This window comes from Bombina bombina, chromosome 5 (assembly GCF_027579735.1).
Source record: "Bombina bombina isolate aBomBom1 chromosome 5, aBomBom1.pri, whole genome shotgun sequence".
Lineage (NCBI taxonomy): Eukaryota > Metazoa > Chordata > Amphibia > Anura > Bombinatoridae > Bombina > Bombina bombina.
Genome location: NC_069503.1, coordinates 510,659,224 through 510,675,718, shown reverse-complemented (window position 1 = coordinate 510,675,718; position 16,495 = coordinate 510,659,224). Strand labels below are relative to the sequence as shown.

The 16,495-nt window shown below is 39.0% G+C and overlaps 1 protein-coding gene across 2 annotated transcripts in view; it reads right to left on the bottom strand.

The window, feature by feature from the left end:
• The window catches only part of VPS41 (VPS41 subunit of HOPS complex), an 809,562-nt gene that overhangs the window by 467,720 nt on the left and 325,347 nt on the right, over positions 1-16,495 (bottom strand). For both annotated transcript variants that reach the window (XM_053714423.1, XM_053714424.1), the window contains exon 5: positions 9,311-9,385. In XM_053714423.1, the coding sequence (XP_053570398.1) occupies positions 9,311-9,385 (75 nt within the window). The remainder of the gene's footprint in view (positions 1-9,310; positions 9,386-16,495) is intronic.

Sequence of the window (16,495 nt, the reverse complement as noted above, 5' to 3'; positions counted from 1 at the left end):
CCGGGCCATAGAAGAAGCTATTGATGCTGCTGTTCGTTCCTGGCAGACTGCTTCTCATTCTGTTTTGCATCTCTGTATAAGAGTTTGCTTGTTGAAAAGATGGCCAATTACCTCCATACATTGAGCTACTGACGGCCGAACAGTAGACTGAAGAGAGAGGCAAGAGGAAAGAATCTTGGATTTTCTGATCTTTGTGAGAAAAAATTTCATAGATAGGGAATCTATTATGGTCCCTAAGTAAACCACTCTTGTAGCTAGAACAATGGAACTCTTCTCCAGATTCACTTTCCATCCATGGGAATGTAGAAAAGACAACAAGATCTCTGTATGAGAGTTGGCTTGTTGAATAGATGATACCTGAACCAATATGTCGTCCAGGTATGGCGCCACTGCAATTCCCCGAGACCTGATCACTGCCAAGAGAGCCCCCAGAACCTTTGAGAAAATTCAGGGAGCTGTAGTAAGGCCAAACGGAAGAGCCACAAACTGAAAGTGTTTGTCTAGAAAGGCAAATCACAGGAATTTGTGATGATACCTGTGGATGAGAACATGAAGATACACATCCTTCAGGTCTATGGTTGTCATGAACTGATCCCCTTGGACCAAAGAAAAATAGAACAAATGGTTTCCATTTTGAAGGATGGTACCCTGAGAAACTTGTTGAGGCACTTTAGGCCTAAAATGGGTTGAAAAGTTCCCTCTTTTTTGGGAACCACAAACAGATTTGAATAGAATCCTAGACCCTGTTCCCTTACTGGAACTGGAAAAATCACTCCCAGGGAGGAAAGGTCCTGAACGCAGTTCAAGAATGCCTCTCTTTTTATCGGGTCTGCAGATAATCTTGAGAGGTGGAATCTGCCCCTGGGATGGAAAGTTTTGAATTCTATTTTGTAACCCTGAGATACTATGTCCACAGCCCAAGGATATGAGACATCTCGTCTCCACCCTTGACAAAACAGGGTAAGTCTGCCCCCACTTGATCCGATCCTGGACCGGAGGCCGACCCTTCATGCTGACTTAGACTCAGCTGAGAGTTTCTTTGATTGAGTCCCCCTATTCCAAGACTGATTGGGCTTCCAAGAAGACTCTGACTGCTCCTGCTTGGAAGAGGGAGAGGAAGACTTTTGACCTTTGAAGTTACGAAAGGAACGGAAATTACTTTGACGTCCTTTGAATCTGTTCTTCTTGTCTTGCGGTAGAAAAGACCCTTTTGCATACGTAATATCAGAAATTATTTCTGCCAGACCAGGTCCAAACAAGGTCTTACCCTTGTAAGGAAGCACCAGAAGCTTGGACTTAGAGGTAACATCAGCTGACCAAGATTTTAGCCACAATGCCCTGCGGGCTAGGACAGTGAAGTCAGACATCTTGGCGCCCAGTCTAATAACTTGCATGTTAGCATCAGAAATAAAGGAATTGGCTAGTTTGAGAGCCTTAAGCCTATCTTGGATCTCCTCTAACAGAGTTTCTACTAAAATTGATTCAGACAAGGCGTTGCACCAATAAGATGCCGCACTTGCTACTGTGGCAATACAAACTGCAGGTTGCCATTGAAGACCTTGATGAACATACATCTTCTTTAAATAAGCTTCCAGCTTTTTGTCCATGGGATCCTTAAAGGAACAGCTATCTTCTATAGGGATGGAAGTTCTCTTAGCCAGAGTAGAAATAGCCCCTTCTACTTTAGGCACCGTGCGGCAAGAGTCTTTAATGGAGTCAGCCACAGGAAACATCTTTTTAAATACAGGAGACAGGGAGAAAGGAATCCCTGGCTTCTCCCATTCCTGTGAAATAATCTCTGTCACACGGTCTGGGACAGGAAGGAACATCATAGTATTTATTAAGTTTACTAGACTTCTTAGGGTTGACAACGACAGAAGTATCAGAGTCGTCCAAAGTAGGCAATACCTCCTTTATCAGTACACGAAGGTGTTCAAGCTTAAATCTGAAGTTTACTTCTTCAGTATCAGATTAAGGAATAATACTGTCCGAATCTAAGATTTCACTCTCAAAGGCTACCAACGTATCCTCCTCATCAGACTTATGAGGGAGGGCAACCTGCGTAGCAGTAGGTGGAACAGAAACCTTACTATCTGAATGTCTAATTTTCCTCTTGCATTTTCCCAGCATAGGAAAAGCAGAAAATGCTGCAGATACCACAGAAGATACATGTGCAGCAAAATCTGCAGACAAATAAACTCCTCCAGGAGGCTGAGAGGAACTGCAGGGCACTGTATGTGACGCCATAGAGGCTTGGGACGTTTGAGGAGAAAGTGTGGCATTGTCTGAACAGCATCATCCTGAGAGACATTGGGCTCAGTGGGCAGCAATTTAACTTTAAATTGAAGTTTTCTAGTTAAGCATGCAGCACAGAATTGCATAGGCAAAACAATTTGTGCCTCAAGGCATAACAAGCATTTGTCAAAAGACACAGAGTCTTGGTCCATGTCAATAATACTAAATAAAAAATTCCCCAAATTGTAGAAATGTTTTAAATACACAGTCACTTTAAGAATTTTTAACACCACAGCAGCTTAACGTTATGCAAAAAATATTTAAAATAATAAACCAATCAGGCCCCCTACACCTCAGACAGGCTGAGGTGCCTTACCGTAACACTTATACACAATTTGGCTGCCAGAAGTCTCTAAAACGATCATATAGTAGATCGACACTAAAGAGACTGAAATTCAATGACGGCACTCCGCTCCGTGAATATCAGAAATCAGAGAGAAGTCACATGACCGGAAGAGAGAGGAAACTATGCAGCAAGTAAAAGGCGCGCTTTTTTCCTCTGCCTACAACACCTGAGCTTAATTTACACAAACGCTCAAGCAGTCTGTCAGTTAGCCTGTTCTAGCTAAGCAAGCAAAGAAAACCAACTGCCAAATTTTAAGTTTATACATAAATGCCTGTATAAAACATAAGTCACACACATACTAATAATGTATTTCAACAAAATTAGCCCAAAGAAGAAAAACGTCCCAAAGGAAGATTAAAGGGACAGTCTACACCAGAATTTTTATTGTTTAAAAAGAGAGATAATACCTTTGTTATCCAATCCCTAGTTTTGCACAACCAACAGAGTTATAAATACACTTTTTACCTCTGTGATTATCTTGTATCTAAGCCTCTGCAAACTGCCCTCTTATTTCAGTTCTTTTGACAGACATCCATTTTAGCCAATCAGAGTTGGCTCACCGGAACTCCACGTGCGTGAGCACAGTGTTATCTATATGACACACATCAACTAGCATCCTCTAGTGGTGAAAAACTATCAAAATGCCCTGAGAGAAAAGAGGCGCCCTTCACGGGCTTAGACATTAGCATATGAACATCCTAGGTTTAGCAAACTAGTACTGTAGTGACAACTTGTGTCACTATAGTACTAAAAAGAGGCACCTAGGAGTGACAAACAATAACTGGTGATAGAATCTGATATATATGTCAATAATTAGCTAAAGACAGTGATATACACAGTATGATAACTATGGTATACAAACAATCAGTCCAGTATGGAATGGCATAGGAAGGGAAAGTCCTTGATGTCCGTAGTGTAAGGTTCCAGAAGAGAAAAACAATTTTCGAATGGAAGGGCCGCTCCTCTAGGGTGTCACGCCACGACACAAGTGAAAAGGATCTAGACAAATCAGAATAGAGGGCGCCACATAGTGCAGATCAGAAGGTAAATAATATAACATGCAAAGTGGACATAAGAATCCTACTCACAAAAAGTAAAGCACAGATGTGCAAAACCAGCAATCCGGAACCACTCGTCGTCCGGTAGACCGATAGATGTTTATCACAAGGGTAGATCCTCGTCTCACCAGGGAGAGTCCAGGGATACTCAGGGATATTTAAACAGAAGTCAGTCCACAATAAAGGAATCCAGCAATGACCAGTCTCACGCCTCAGGCAGCTGGAAGGGAGACTAGAGCAACTCCAAAAAAAAGGGAGGTCAATGGTTCAAAGGATAAAGAGGTCGGCAGCAAGTGAGGAGATGGTTAAATCTTAAAATTTATTTAAAATGATAAAAACAAAAGCAACGCGTTTCTCAGTGTAACACACTGTTTCATCAGGCTGTATCTGATACAGCCTGATGAAACAGTGTGTTACACTGAGAAACGCGTTGCTTTTGTTTTTATCATTTTAAATAAATTTTAAGATTTAACCATCTCCTCACTTGCTGCCGACCTCTTTATCCTTTGAACCATTGACCTCCCTTTTTTTGGAGTTGCTCTAGTCTCCCTTCCAGCTGCCTGAGGCGTGAGACTGGTCATTGCTGGATTCCTTTATTGTGGACTGACTTCTGTTTAAATATCCCTGAGTATCCCTGGACTCTCCCTGGTGAGACGAGGATCTACCCTTGTGATAAACATCTATCGGTCTACCGGACAACGAGTGGTTCCGGATTGCTGGTTTTGCACATCTGTGCTTTACTTTTTGTGAGTAGGATTCTTATGTCCACTTTGCATGTTATATTATTTACCTTCTGATCTGCACTATGTGGCGCCCTCTATTCTGATTTGTCTAGATCCTAGGTTTAGCTTTTAACTAAGAATACCAAGAGAACAAAGCAAAATTGGTGATAAAAGTAAATTTAAAAATGGGTTAAAATTACATTCTCTATCTGAATCATGAAAGTTTATTTTGGACTAGACTGTCCCTTTAACCCCTAGTCTCAACATACATAATGTGCCTGCCCACTGCCAAACAAAATCCTGTATAAAGGATTTTAAAAATGTCCCCATCTACTGCATATGACATATTCTTCTGAAGTGTAAGTCTCCAAGACCTAGAAGACAAACGCACTTACCTGCAGTCTAGCTGTCCGGCAGGAAGACAGCTCACAAGGCGTGAAAGGACACATACTCCTTACAGAGACCTGTAGAAAAAGAAAGAACAGAGTAACCAACTCTGGCTTTTTGTACCATGGGCAGCAATGTGTTAGGAAACAAAGCAAGGACTAACTCACAACTTCTTAACTGCTTAAAAGCCATCACTACTTTACTGAAGAGATTGACGTGGACTCAGCTAAACCCAAATCCTTGCTTGCAGGGAAAAGTACCCGAAAAAGGAATTCATCTCTTCAGACACCAAACTTCACCTCCTCCATTGACAGAGGCAAAGACAATGACTGGGGATTATGGGTAGGGGAGTGACATTCAACAGCTTTGCTGTGGTGCTCTTTGCCTCCTCCTGCTGGCCAGGAGTGATATTCCCACTAAAATTGAATGACGTTGTGGACTCTCCATATATTAGGAAAGAAATATATATATGTCTGTAAATACAGCTCTGCAGAAGTGCTATACGGACGAGCGTTAACTTTAATTACGAGCAACGATCGTGTTTACATTCAACTTGTAACACGAACGAAAAACCCGATGTGCACAAACACCCGCTATAAATCCCTTTTCGCTTGCACGTAACTGTAAGCACTCCACTCGTAATCTGGCCCATAATTGGGAAAGAAATGTGAGATGGCATAACCCTTACAATCCTGAAACAGGGAACAAACAAGAGCATCTGTCATTTTCTCTGCACTGTGCTGCTCAGTATCTGTATGTGCTTTTCATTGTTTACTTGAGAATAAGATGCCATTAGTTGTCTGTGAGTGTTACTGGTGTCTGCTTATATCTGTTGTGGTGGTCAGTGTCTCTTTAAGTATATGTAGTTTCTCCCTCTGCTTTTAACACTTGCATGTTCACTATAATTTTATTTTCTTTTTTCTTGTAGATCAGTCATCTGTGGCTCCCCTTGTTATGTACTGTAAGTCTATGACACAGCCATTATTTCTCATTTTCACAGCAATATAGTGTTCATTCTAATCTGTCTTATATGAAATGGCTTTAAATAATTAGTCCTATTCAGGAAAACACCGTAAAGGCTGAAGCCTGCAAACATTACTATTTAATTCTCTGTTACACTAACAAAGAGTATCATATGTTAACATCTACAACCCTGGTTTTCCATTCAATATTAAAGTCTGTGTTGGCAAGGGGAAAAAAAACCAGCACCATCATATAAGTGGAAAATCAATCATTCAAACCCTCGAAATGTCACTGACCAATATTCCCTGGAAGCGCTGATAATTGTTAGTTATACAGTACAAATGATAAATGGTCTTCAATTCTCAAAGTAGATACCTTTTTTTTCGGGTGGAAGCAGACTGTACATATATTGATTTTACATCTATTTAATGTGGCTGTCGCAAGATACTTTAATAGGCTGATAAACTACAATTGCTCATCAAAAGTCTCAATAATTCAAGGGAAACACACACATAAGTGTTTGCCAGTGTCTTAATGTGCGACTGAGAACCTCTAGCCCACAGAAATCCAATTTCTTAGATTTATAACACAGAGGCACGAGTCTACTGTCTTGTAGAAGCAGTGAGCTCGGCAGGGGATATAGCAGTAATGATTCACTCTAGAAATACACCTCTGTTCTAAGTGTCCATTCCTTCCTTCCTTCTTTTTTCTGCCAGGGCTGTTAATCAGCTTAATACAAATAACAATATTGACATTCTTGTAATTACTTTTTTTCCTAAGGCACATTTGTGCAAGAAATACTTGGCTGTAATCAGAAGGATTTCAGACTGAAGTTAATAACTGGGATACTGATAGGGATATAGATTGAGGGCAGCTGCTCACTATATTTCAGTCACTATCACAATTTGTGGGGGCTGAGAGGTTAACTCAGTGGTGCTTCACAAACCATAAATCTCACTTTCTTTTTCTGTGTATTTAAAGGGACATTAAAATCAGTTTTTTGTAATCTGTAAAATAGAAGTTAAAGGGACAGTCTATACCAGAATATTTATTATTTTATTAGATAGATAATCCCTTTATTACCCATTCCCTAGTTTTGCATAACCAACACAATTATATAAATACACTTTTTACCTCTGTGATTGTCTTGTATCTAAGCCTCTTCAAACTGCCCCTTTATTTCAGTTCTTTTGACAGACTTGCATTTTAGCCTATCAGTGCTGGCTCCTAGGAATTCCACGTGCGTGAGCACAGTGTTATCTATATGAAACACATGAACTAACACCCTCTAGTGGTGAAAAACTGTCAAAATGCCCTGAGCTAAGAGACGGCCTTCAAGGGCTTAGAAATTAGCATATGAACCTCCTAGATTTAGTTTTCAACTAAGAATACCAAGAGAACAAAGCAAAATTGGTGATAGAAGTAAATTGGAAAATTGTTTAAAATTGCATGCCCTATCTAAATAAAAGTATAATAAAAGTTTGTTTTGGACTAGACTGTCCCTTTAATGTACTGAGAAAAAAATGCTTTTATGCTGCTGAGGTGTGTGTCAGTGTCCAACAATAAAATAGTGTGAGTTCTTCTCACTAGAGAATAGTTTCTTTAGAAGAAATAAATTAAACATGTTTCACAACATTAAATGTTATTGGGAGCAGCTACAACATCACTAAGGGCAGGGGCGTATTTTGGCCTAGGCAAAATAGGCACTTGCCTAGGGCAGCACTTTTATGTGGCTATATTTATAAGAAGCTTACAGTTATTTTAGGTATATAATTACATTTTGCCAAAAGAGCTTACATTCTAGGAGAGTATAATAAGAGACTGCCCATGGAGATTACAATTTATAGGTAGCTCTGAACTTTTCTTTTATTTAGCTAGCTATTGCCTTTAGTTCTGTAGGCTTTTAGCAAAAAGTATTGTGTTTGTTGAAGTATTGTTTTTAAGAAATCTGTGTTTGGGATTTTTTACATAAATGGCAGCAATAGATAGATGTTTGTGTGTGTGTCTGTATATCTTTTTGTGTGTGTATGTGTATATGTGTGTGCATGTGTATAACTCTGTGTGTGTATGTGTCTGTGTGTGTATATGTGACTGTGTGTCTGTCTGTGTGTGTGTCTGTGACTGTGTGCATGTGCATGTGACTTTGTGTATGTGACTGTGTGTGTATATGTGACTGTGTGTCTGTGTGTGTGTCTGTGACTGTGTGTATGTGGCTGTGTGTGTATGTGTCTGTGACTGTGTGTGTGTGTCTGTGACTGTGTGTGTATATGTGACTGTGTGTCTGTGACTGTTTGTCTATTTTGGAAATGCCAAACAAAACAATTCACATTACTCCCTGACCAAAAATTAGTATGGCTAAAAAAAAAGCCTAAAACCTGGGGAAGGGGGACAGCAGAATTTTCCCTAAATTTTCCCCAAACCTAAATATGCCACTGCTTAGGGGACTAGGGAAACTGAGCCTGAGCCTCCTTTCTTTCAAGGGTTAGTATGGGTACAATACAGGGAATCCTGAGAATTTTCACCATAACATTCTAATCTATGGTTCCTTTGCCTACCCCCTCTGTTCCTCATAACTCCTTAACTCTCATTCTTTTCTCTTTGTTCTTTCCTTTTCCTACTTACAGGACCTCTTCCTAACACCCTTTATTTACTGTTACCTATCTCTCCTTACACAATTATTTCTTCAGATTTCATATGATTGCATTAAAGGGACACTGAACCCAAATTTTTTCTTTCATGATTCAGATAGTGCATTCTAATAAAGAAAGCAAAAGAACGAAGAAAAATTGATAATAGGAGTAAATTAGAAAGTTGCTTAAAATTGCATGCTCTATCTGAATCACGAAAGAAAAAAATTGGGTTCAGTGTCCCTTTAACGTCCTATGCCTCTTCACAAATAGATTTTTATATGCATAAAGCTTTCTCTATGCACATACTATATGATGCTCTTTATTAAAGGTTTGCTTATTTAGTTTTTTTATTTAATGAGGTCTGTATCATCATACAGCCTGACTTTGTACATTTTCAACATTCTTGTTAATATGTTTTGTATTGTATATATCAATAAAAATGAATAAAGAAAATGGTGGGAGTTCTGCTTATTAGCCAATGACTGATCAGTCCATAAGACCCAGATATGAACTTCATAGTAGCATCAAAATAAATAGACATAACCTGTTTTATGCAAAACTGCTTTAACATGTCTAAATAGTGCTCTTTCGTGTGCATGATATTGTGATAGGTTCAATAGAATACCCATGCCCAGGATAGAATTAGTTGATTTGTTGGTCTTTGGGAAGATATGTGTATATGGGCTATAAAATGATGTTCTTTTACGTTACTAATAAAACACTGATAAAATCCATATTTGGATGAATAAAAGGCAGATTAGCATATACGTATAATGCTACACTGCTGTACCCTTAGCATAACAATAATAGTCATCAGATCCCATTTATAAAAATAGACACTGAGCAGCCTTTTAATGATCTTTAACTAATTAATGACAATCTATAATTATAATACGATAAAGGTCATACCTTGCCATCCTCAGAGCATATGCCAACATGCTCACCACTTTCATCCAGGCTAATCTGATTAATTTTCACAGTGCTCTGTAAAATAAAATACAAAAAAATTTCACTCGTCAAGTTAATCAATGTAAGCTTTAAACAAAACCTCCAAATTTTACATATGTAGATTTGTACTTCGTAACCAATCACAGGTGACATTTAGAAAGTATTGTCTGAGGCATGCAGGCTTGTTTAAAAACATGTTCTGGCTAGCTGCTGGCAGTACTGGCCAAAGGGTAAAAAAAACATACTACTAGGAAAGATATTTTATGACTCAGGGCCTGAGTCTCAAAAAGCTCTATGGCAAGATTCTAAAAAGATGTCTTGTCAGTATTATGAGGCCTCTCAGGGACTGTTTTAAAGACAAATGTTTACCTTAGGAACTGTGTGTCTCATTAAGGGGAGTTTACTAATATGCTTTATGTTAAAGGGATGTGAAGCCTGCTTTTTTCTTTCATAATTCCCATAGAGCATACAATAAAAAAATAACAACAAACCTGATAAATTAATTTAATTCATGGTGGTAAGAGTCCATGAGCCTTAACATATGGGATTAATCTCCAGTCCACTAGGTGGCAGTCAAATATTACCCAACATGCCAAGAGCTTTTTAATCCCTCCCACTTCCCTGTTCACCTCAGTCAACAGTATAGCCAAGACAAAAAAGGAAAAAAACAAACAGAAAAGGACAACGCAGGGTAAATGAGGTCATACATTATTTGAAAATAGGGAGGGTATCGTGGACTCTCACCACCATGTAAGAAATTAACATATCAAGTAAGCATAAATTTTGTAAAAAATTGGAACTCTTTGTGACGATTTTATGAAAACAGTTTAAATCTCTATATGGTGACTTATTATAAAAATAATTTTCTTTATATTGTGCATACATATACTTATGTTTTACTGCTTGCTCAATTATAATATTTTGATTATATATATTTTTTATATTTGTACACTGTGTAGGTCTAATATATTACACTAGCTGCCTAACTTTCTGTCTATACCATAAGCATAAATTGTGTTTTCTTTTATAAGGTAGTGAGAGTCAGTGAGCCTTGACATATAAAACCCAAATCCACAATACCAAAAAGGGTGGCAAAAAAGATAGGCAGGCGCATCACTGACCAGACACTGCGGCCAGGAGATCTTTCCTGCCAAAGGCAGCCCCCGTAGAAGCAAAATCAATTTGGTAAAATTTCATAAATGTATGAAGGGAAGATCAAGTAAATCCTTGTTTTTTAATGCCAAAGAAGTAGGCACTGATCTAGTAGAATGAGCTTTAATACAAGGTGGAGGAGATTTTCCCACCTTCAAGTAAGCCTTATGAATTGTTTTAACCAAGAAGCCAAGGTAACATCAGTAACTTTCTACACTTTAACTGGCAGATAAACCCTTTTCTAGGCCATCCTAGGAAAAATGAAGAATGCTTGGAATTCAAAAAGAATCCCAATGAAAACCCTTATTGCCACATGAATACAAATTTTCCACACCTTGGGATAAATCTTTCTAGTGACAGGTTTTGTACCTTGTATAAGAGTGTTGATAACAGAATCTGAGCAAAGTCTCTGGCATAAAACTATTATCAATTTCCACACCATCAACATAAAATTTAGTGCCCTTAGATCTGGATTGTAGACAGGGCTTTGAAACAAAAGACATCCAAGGTGTAGAACTGGACATCTAAATCAAATCTGCTTACCAGGTCCTGCGGGGCCAAGCTAGAACAACCAGAATTACTGAAGATTTCTCATGCTTTATCCAAGCTATTATTCTGGGAAGCAGAACAAATGGAGGAAACGTGCATATGAGAAGATAGAACCATGAAACCACTAGATCATCTATGAGAACTGCCTGAGGGTCCCTAGACCTGGCACAGTAACTGGGAAGCTTGTGATTCAAACAAGAGGCCATCATATCTATGTCTGGCATACCTCAACTTTCGCTATTTGATTGAAAACTTCCTGTTTGAGAGACCATTCCCCAGAATAAAAAGTCTGATGACTGAGGAAGCCTACTTCCCAATTGTTGAATATGAATAGGCGAGATAATACAGTGATTTTGTTCTGCCCAAGTTCAAATGAGAAAGTTTTCTTTCATTGCCAGGGAACATTGGGTTCCCCTTGATGATTGATATATAACACTGCCATGACATTGTCAGATTGCAATCTGAGGTAGGATTCTCGCTTTAGAAGTGGACAACTGTGAAGAACCCTGAAAATCACTGAAAGTTCTAAAAGATTTATTGGTAACCTCACCTACTGAGGAGACCAAACAACTTGCACTTTCTGGGACACCCAGACAACTTCCCATCAGGAAAGACAGGCATCTGTTATAATTACTAACCAAGATGGCTGTAGAAAGGGAGCCCCTTGGATCAGAGATTTGTGAGATATCCACCAAGAAAGATTGTCTGGTTTTGTAATCCAGACAAATTGACAGTGATACATTTGTGTAATTGCCGTCCCATTGTTTAAGCATACTGAATTGAAGAGGATGTAACTGAAATCTTGCAATCTGAAGGTGCCACCCTCAAACCCACAACATCTATGCACTGTTCCACCAAGAGATGCATTGCAGTTTGAAGTTGTGTATAGGCTCTCTGCAGCATTTTTCTGCGAAGTTCTGTAAGGGAGAGATACACCCAGAAGAGTAACACTGGGGTGTGAAAACAAAGAGCTCTTGTGAACATCGATTTTCCGACCGTGGTTATGAAGAAACTGAAGTAGAGACTCTGTGTGTACTTTTGCTACATTCAGAGAAGGTATCTGGACCAAAATGTCATCCAAGTAAGGCGTTACTGAAAATTTTGAGTTCTTACCATAGCCAATAATGCTCCCAGAAACTTTTACGAAGACTATGGAAGCCGTAGCAAGCCCAAAAGGAAGAGCTAGGAACTGGAAATGTTTTGGAACGCGAATCTGAGAAATTGTTGCTGGTCCTTGTATATGGGATTATGAAGGTATGTATTCTGAAAATCGATTGTGGTCATAAATTGTCCTTGTTGAACAAAAGGTAAGATGGAATGAGTTGTCTCTATTTTGAAAGTGGGAACTCTAAAGATTTTTCAGATCTAAAATAGGTATAAACGTTCCCTCCTTCTTTGGTACTATGAATATTGACAAGAGTCTGGATCAGGAGCTGCATTTCCATGCTGACTTTGAAGAGGTAGGCTTCTTGGGCTTTTTGGACTTGTTCCAAGAAGATCCAGGTTTCCAGAAGGATTTTGAAGAGTCTGACTTTTGATTAGAGAGGAAGCTGACTTTTGAATTCTAGATTGGTATGAAACTTTATCCTGAGTTGAGAAAGAACCATTAGCACCAGTTAAAGTAGCAATAATTGCGTCCAACCCAGAAACAAAAAGAACCTTTCCTTAAAAATGAAGAGATAATAGTCTACTCTTAGAAACCATATCTGCAGACCAAGATTTTAACCCCGATGCTCTCCTAGCGAAAACAGCCAGGGCTGCATTTTTTGCATTCAATCGAATAATATCTAAGACTGATTCACAGATAATGAATCGGCTACTTTGTTTAATATCAGATAAAGAGTAACACCAAAAAGTAACTGCATCAGCCACACCTACACTAACAGCTGGTTTAAATAAAAATCCCGCTTATAGAAATGCCTTCCTGTTATAGGTTTCTAATTTTCAATCAATGTGATCTTTAAAAGAAGAACTGTTCTCTAAAGAAATAATAGTTCTTTTTAGCCAGAATTGAAATTGCTCCATTAACCTTGAGTATAGACTCCTACAGCTCAGACTTAGAAGACTTAGAAGTAGAAATCTGAAACATTTTCTTAAACTTTGGTGAAGGAATAAACGGAATTCCAGGCTTGTTCCATTCCTTAGATATTACCTCAAAAATATCTTCCTTAACTGGAAAAAAAACCTTTGTAGGCTTAGCTGAGGGTTTAAATAGAAACTCCAATTGTTTTACTGACTGCCCCTCCGAAGAGGTAGGCTGCTGGAACCCTAAAGTCAATAAAATTTCTCTTTAACAGGGAATGAAGGTGTTCTAAGTTAAAAGGGACCAAAGATTATACTGAATTATGTTCCATAGAATAATCTTGATCCCTAGACAAGATTGCCCCTTCGGAAGAGACCTCTGAATGAGGAGTATCAGATTCACTAGGAATCTCAAAAACTCTTCTCTTTCTATGGAATCCAGAGAGCAGATCCTGCGCTACAGAGACCTTATTTTCTGAAAGGAGGCGTTTGTGCTTACTTGAAGGCGGCATAGTTACCAACACCTCAGTAATTGTAGAATTAAGGTAATCTTTGAAATCAGGCAAAAAATTCATCTTTGCTCCCTGAGAAATATTCAAAGGAGAAGGACATTGTCACTGAGAGGAGATTGTAGGAAAAATCTGCCGTGAATTAGCAATACCATCTGAACATAAAATGCATAACTGAACAGGAGGATAAACCAGTACAAATTTGCAAAGCCACACTTTCTTTTTTGATGACAAAGATGGTCAAGCGGTCTCCCATCTTAAAGGGACACTGAACCCAAATTTTTTCTTTCATGATTCAGATAGAGCATGCAAATTTAAGCAACTTTCTAATTTACTCCTATTATCAATTTTTCTTCATTCTCTTGCTTTCTTTATTTAAAATAGAAGGCATCTAAGCTATTTTTTTGGCTCAGGACCATGGAAAGCACTTGTTTATTGGTGGGTGAATGTATCCACCAATCAGCAAGAACAAGACAGTGTGTTCATCAAAAATGGGCCGGCATCTAAACTTACATTCTTGCATTTCAAATAAAGATTCCAAGAGAATGAAGAAAATTTGATAATAGGAGTAAATTAGAAAGTTGCTTAAAATTGCATGCTCTATCTGAATCACGAAAGAAAAAATTTGGGTTCAGTGTCCCTTTAATGTTATGATTGCATAGATGCTTTGGGGTCAGTTCCATGTCAGAAGAATAGTACACAAAGAAACCTTGTTGTACACACAAACTAAAGGTAAAACTTTGTATGGAAAGGTTGCATAGACAGGCACACTGACAGTAAATAAACCCTTAACTGTTGCAGGTTTATTGTTACTGAAAAATAGGGACAAAGCGGCTCAATATGTGACCCAACAAAACCTGTAATAGTTGCCTGAAAAAAACATAATTTATGCTTACCTGATAAATTTATTTCTCTTGTAGTGTATCCAGTCCACGGATCATCCATTACTTATGGAATATATTCTCCTTCCCAACAGGAAGTTGCAAGAGTCCACCCACAGCAAAGCTGCTATATAGCTCCTCCCCTAACTGCCATATTCAGTCATTCGACCGAAAACATGCAGAGAAAGGAAAAACCATAGGGTGCAGTGGTGACTGTAGTTCAAATGAAAAAATTACCTGCCTTAAAGTGACAGGGCGGGCCGTGGACTGGATACACTACAAGAGAAATAAATTTATCAGGTAAGCATAAATTATGTTTTCTCTTGTTAAGTGTATCCAGTCCACGGATCATCCATTACTTATGGAATACCAATACCAAAGCTAAAGTACACGGATGATGGGAGGGACAAGGCAGGTACTTAAATGGAAGTTACCACTGCCTGTAAAAAAAACCTTTCTCCCAAAAATAGCCTCCGAAGAAGCAAGGTATCAAATTTGTTAAATTTGAAAAAGTATGAAGCGCAGACCAAGACTCCGTCTTGTAAATCTGTTCAACAGAAGCCACATTTAAAAAAGGCCCAAGTGAAAACCACAGCTCTAGTAGAATGAGCTGCAATCCCTTCAGGAGGCTGCTGTCCAGCAGTCTCATAAGCTAAATGAATTATGCTTTTTAACCAAAAAGACAGAGAGGCTGCTGAAGTCTTTTGACCTCTCCTCTGTCCAGAATAGACAACAAACAAGGTGAACGTTTGATGAAAACTGTAGTAGCTTGTAAGTAAAACTTTAAAGCACAAACCACGTCCAATATTGTGTAATAGACGTTCCTTCTTTGAGGAAGGATTAGGATACAAGCATGGAACAACTATCTCTTGAGTGATGTTCTTGTTAGATACCACCTTAGGAAAAAACCCAGGTTGGTACGCAGGACTACCTTATCCGTACGAAGGACCAGATAAGGAGATTCACATTGTAACACAGATAACTTGGAGACTCTACAAGTCGAGGAAATAGCTACCCAAAAGGAACTTTCCAAGATAAAGATTGATATCTATGGAACAAAAAAGGTTCAAACGGAACTTCTTGAAGAGCCTTAAGAACCAGGTTTAAGCTCCATGGTGGAGCAACAGTTTTAAACACAGGCTTGGATCTAACCAAAGCCTGACCAAATGCCTGAACGTCTATAATACCTGCCAGACGCTGGTGCAAAAAAAATAGACAGAGTAAAAATCTGTCCCTTTTAAGGAATTAGCTGACAACACTTTTCTCAAAAACATCTTGGAGAAAAGATAATATCCTGGGAATCCAGGCTTTACTCCATGAGTAACCCTTGGATTCATAACAATCAGATATTTACACCATATCTATGTTCAATTTTCCTAGAGACAGGCTTTCATGTCTGTATTAAGGTATCAATGACTGACTCGGAGAAGCCATGCTTTGATAACATCAAGCGTTCAGTCTCCAGGCAGTCCATCTCAGATTGATTCTATTTAGATGGTTGAAAGGACCCTGAGGTAGAGGGACCTGTCTCAGAAGCAGAGACCGTGATGGAAAGGATGACATGTCCACCAGATCTGCATACCAGGTCCTGCGTGGCTACGCAGGCGCTGTCAAAAACACCAAAGCCCTCTCCTGCTTGGTCTTGACCTCCGAAGGAAATCCCACTCCCCCGGAAGAAAAGTCTGACGACTTAGAAAATCCACCTCCCAGTTCTCAACACCTGGGATATGGATAGCTGATAGACAAGAGTGAGTCTCTGTCCAGTGAATTATTGTAAGACTTCTAACATCACTAGGGAACTTCTGTTCCCCCTTGATGGCTGATGTAAGCCACAGTCGTGTATATTGTCCGACTGAGTATGATGTACCTCAGAGTTGCTAACTGAGGCCAAGTCTGAAGAGTATGGAATATCACTCCCAGAATATTTATTAGAAGGAGGGTCTCCTCCTAAGTCCACTATCCCTGAGCCTTCAGGGAGTTCCAGACTGCATCCCAACCTAAAAGGCTGGCATCCATTGTAACAATTGTCCCAT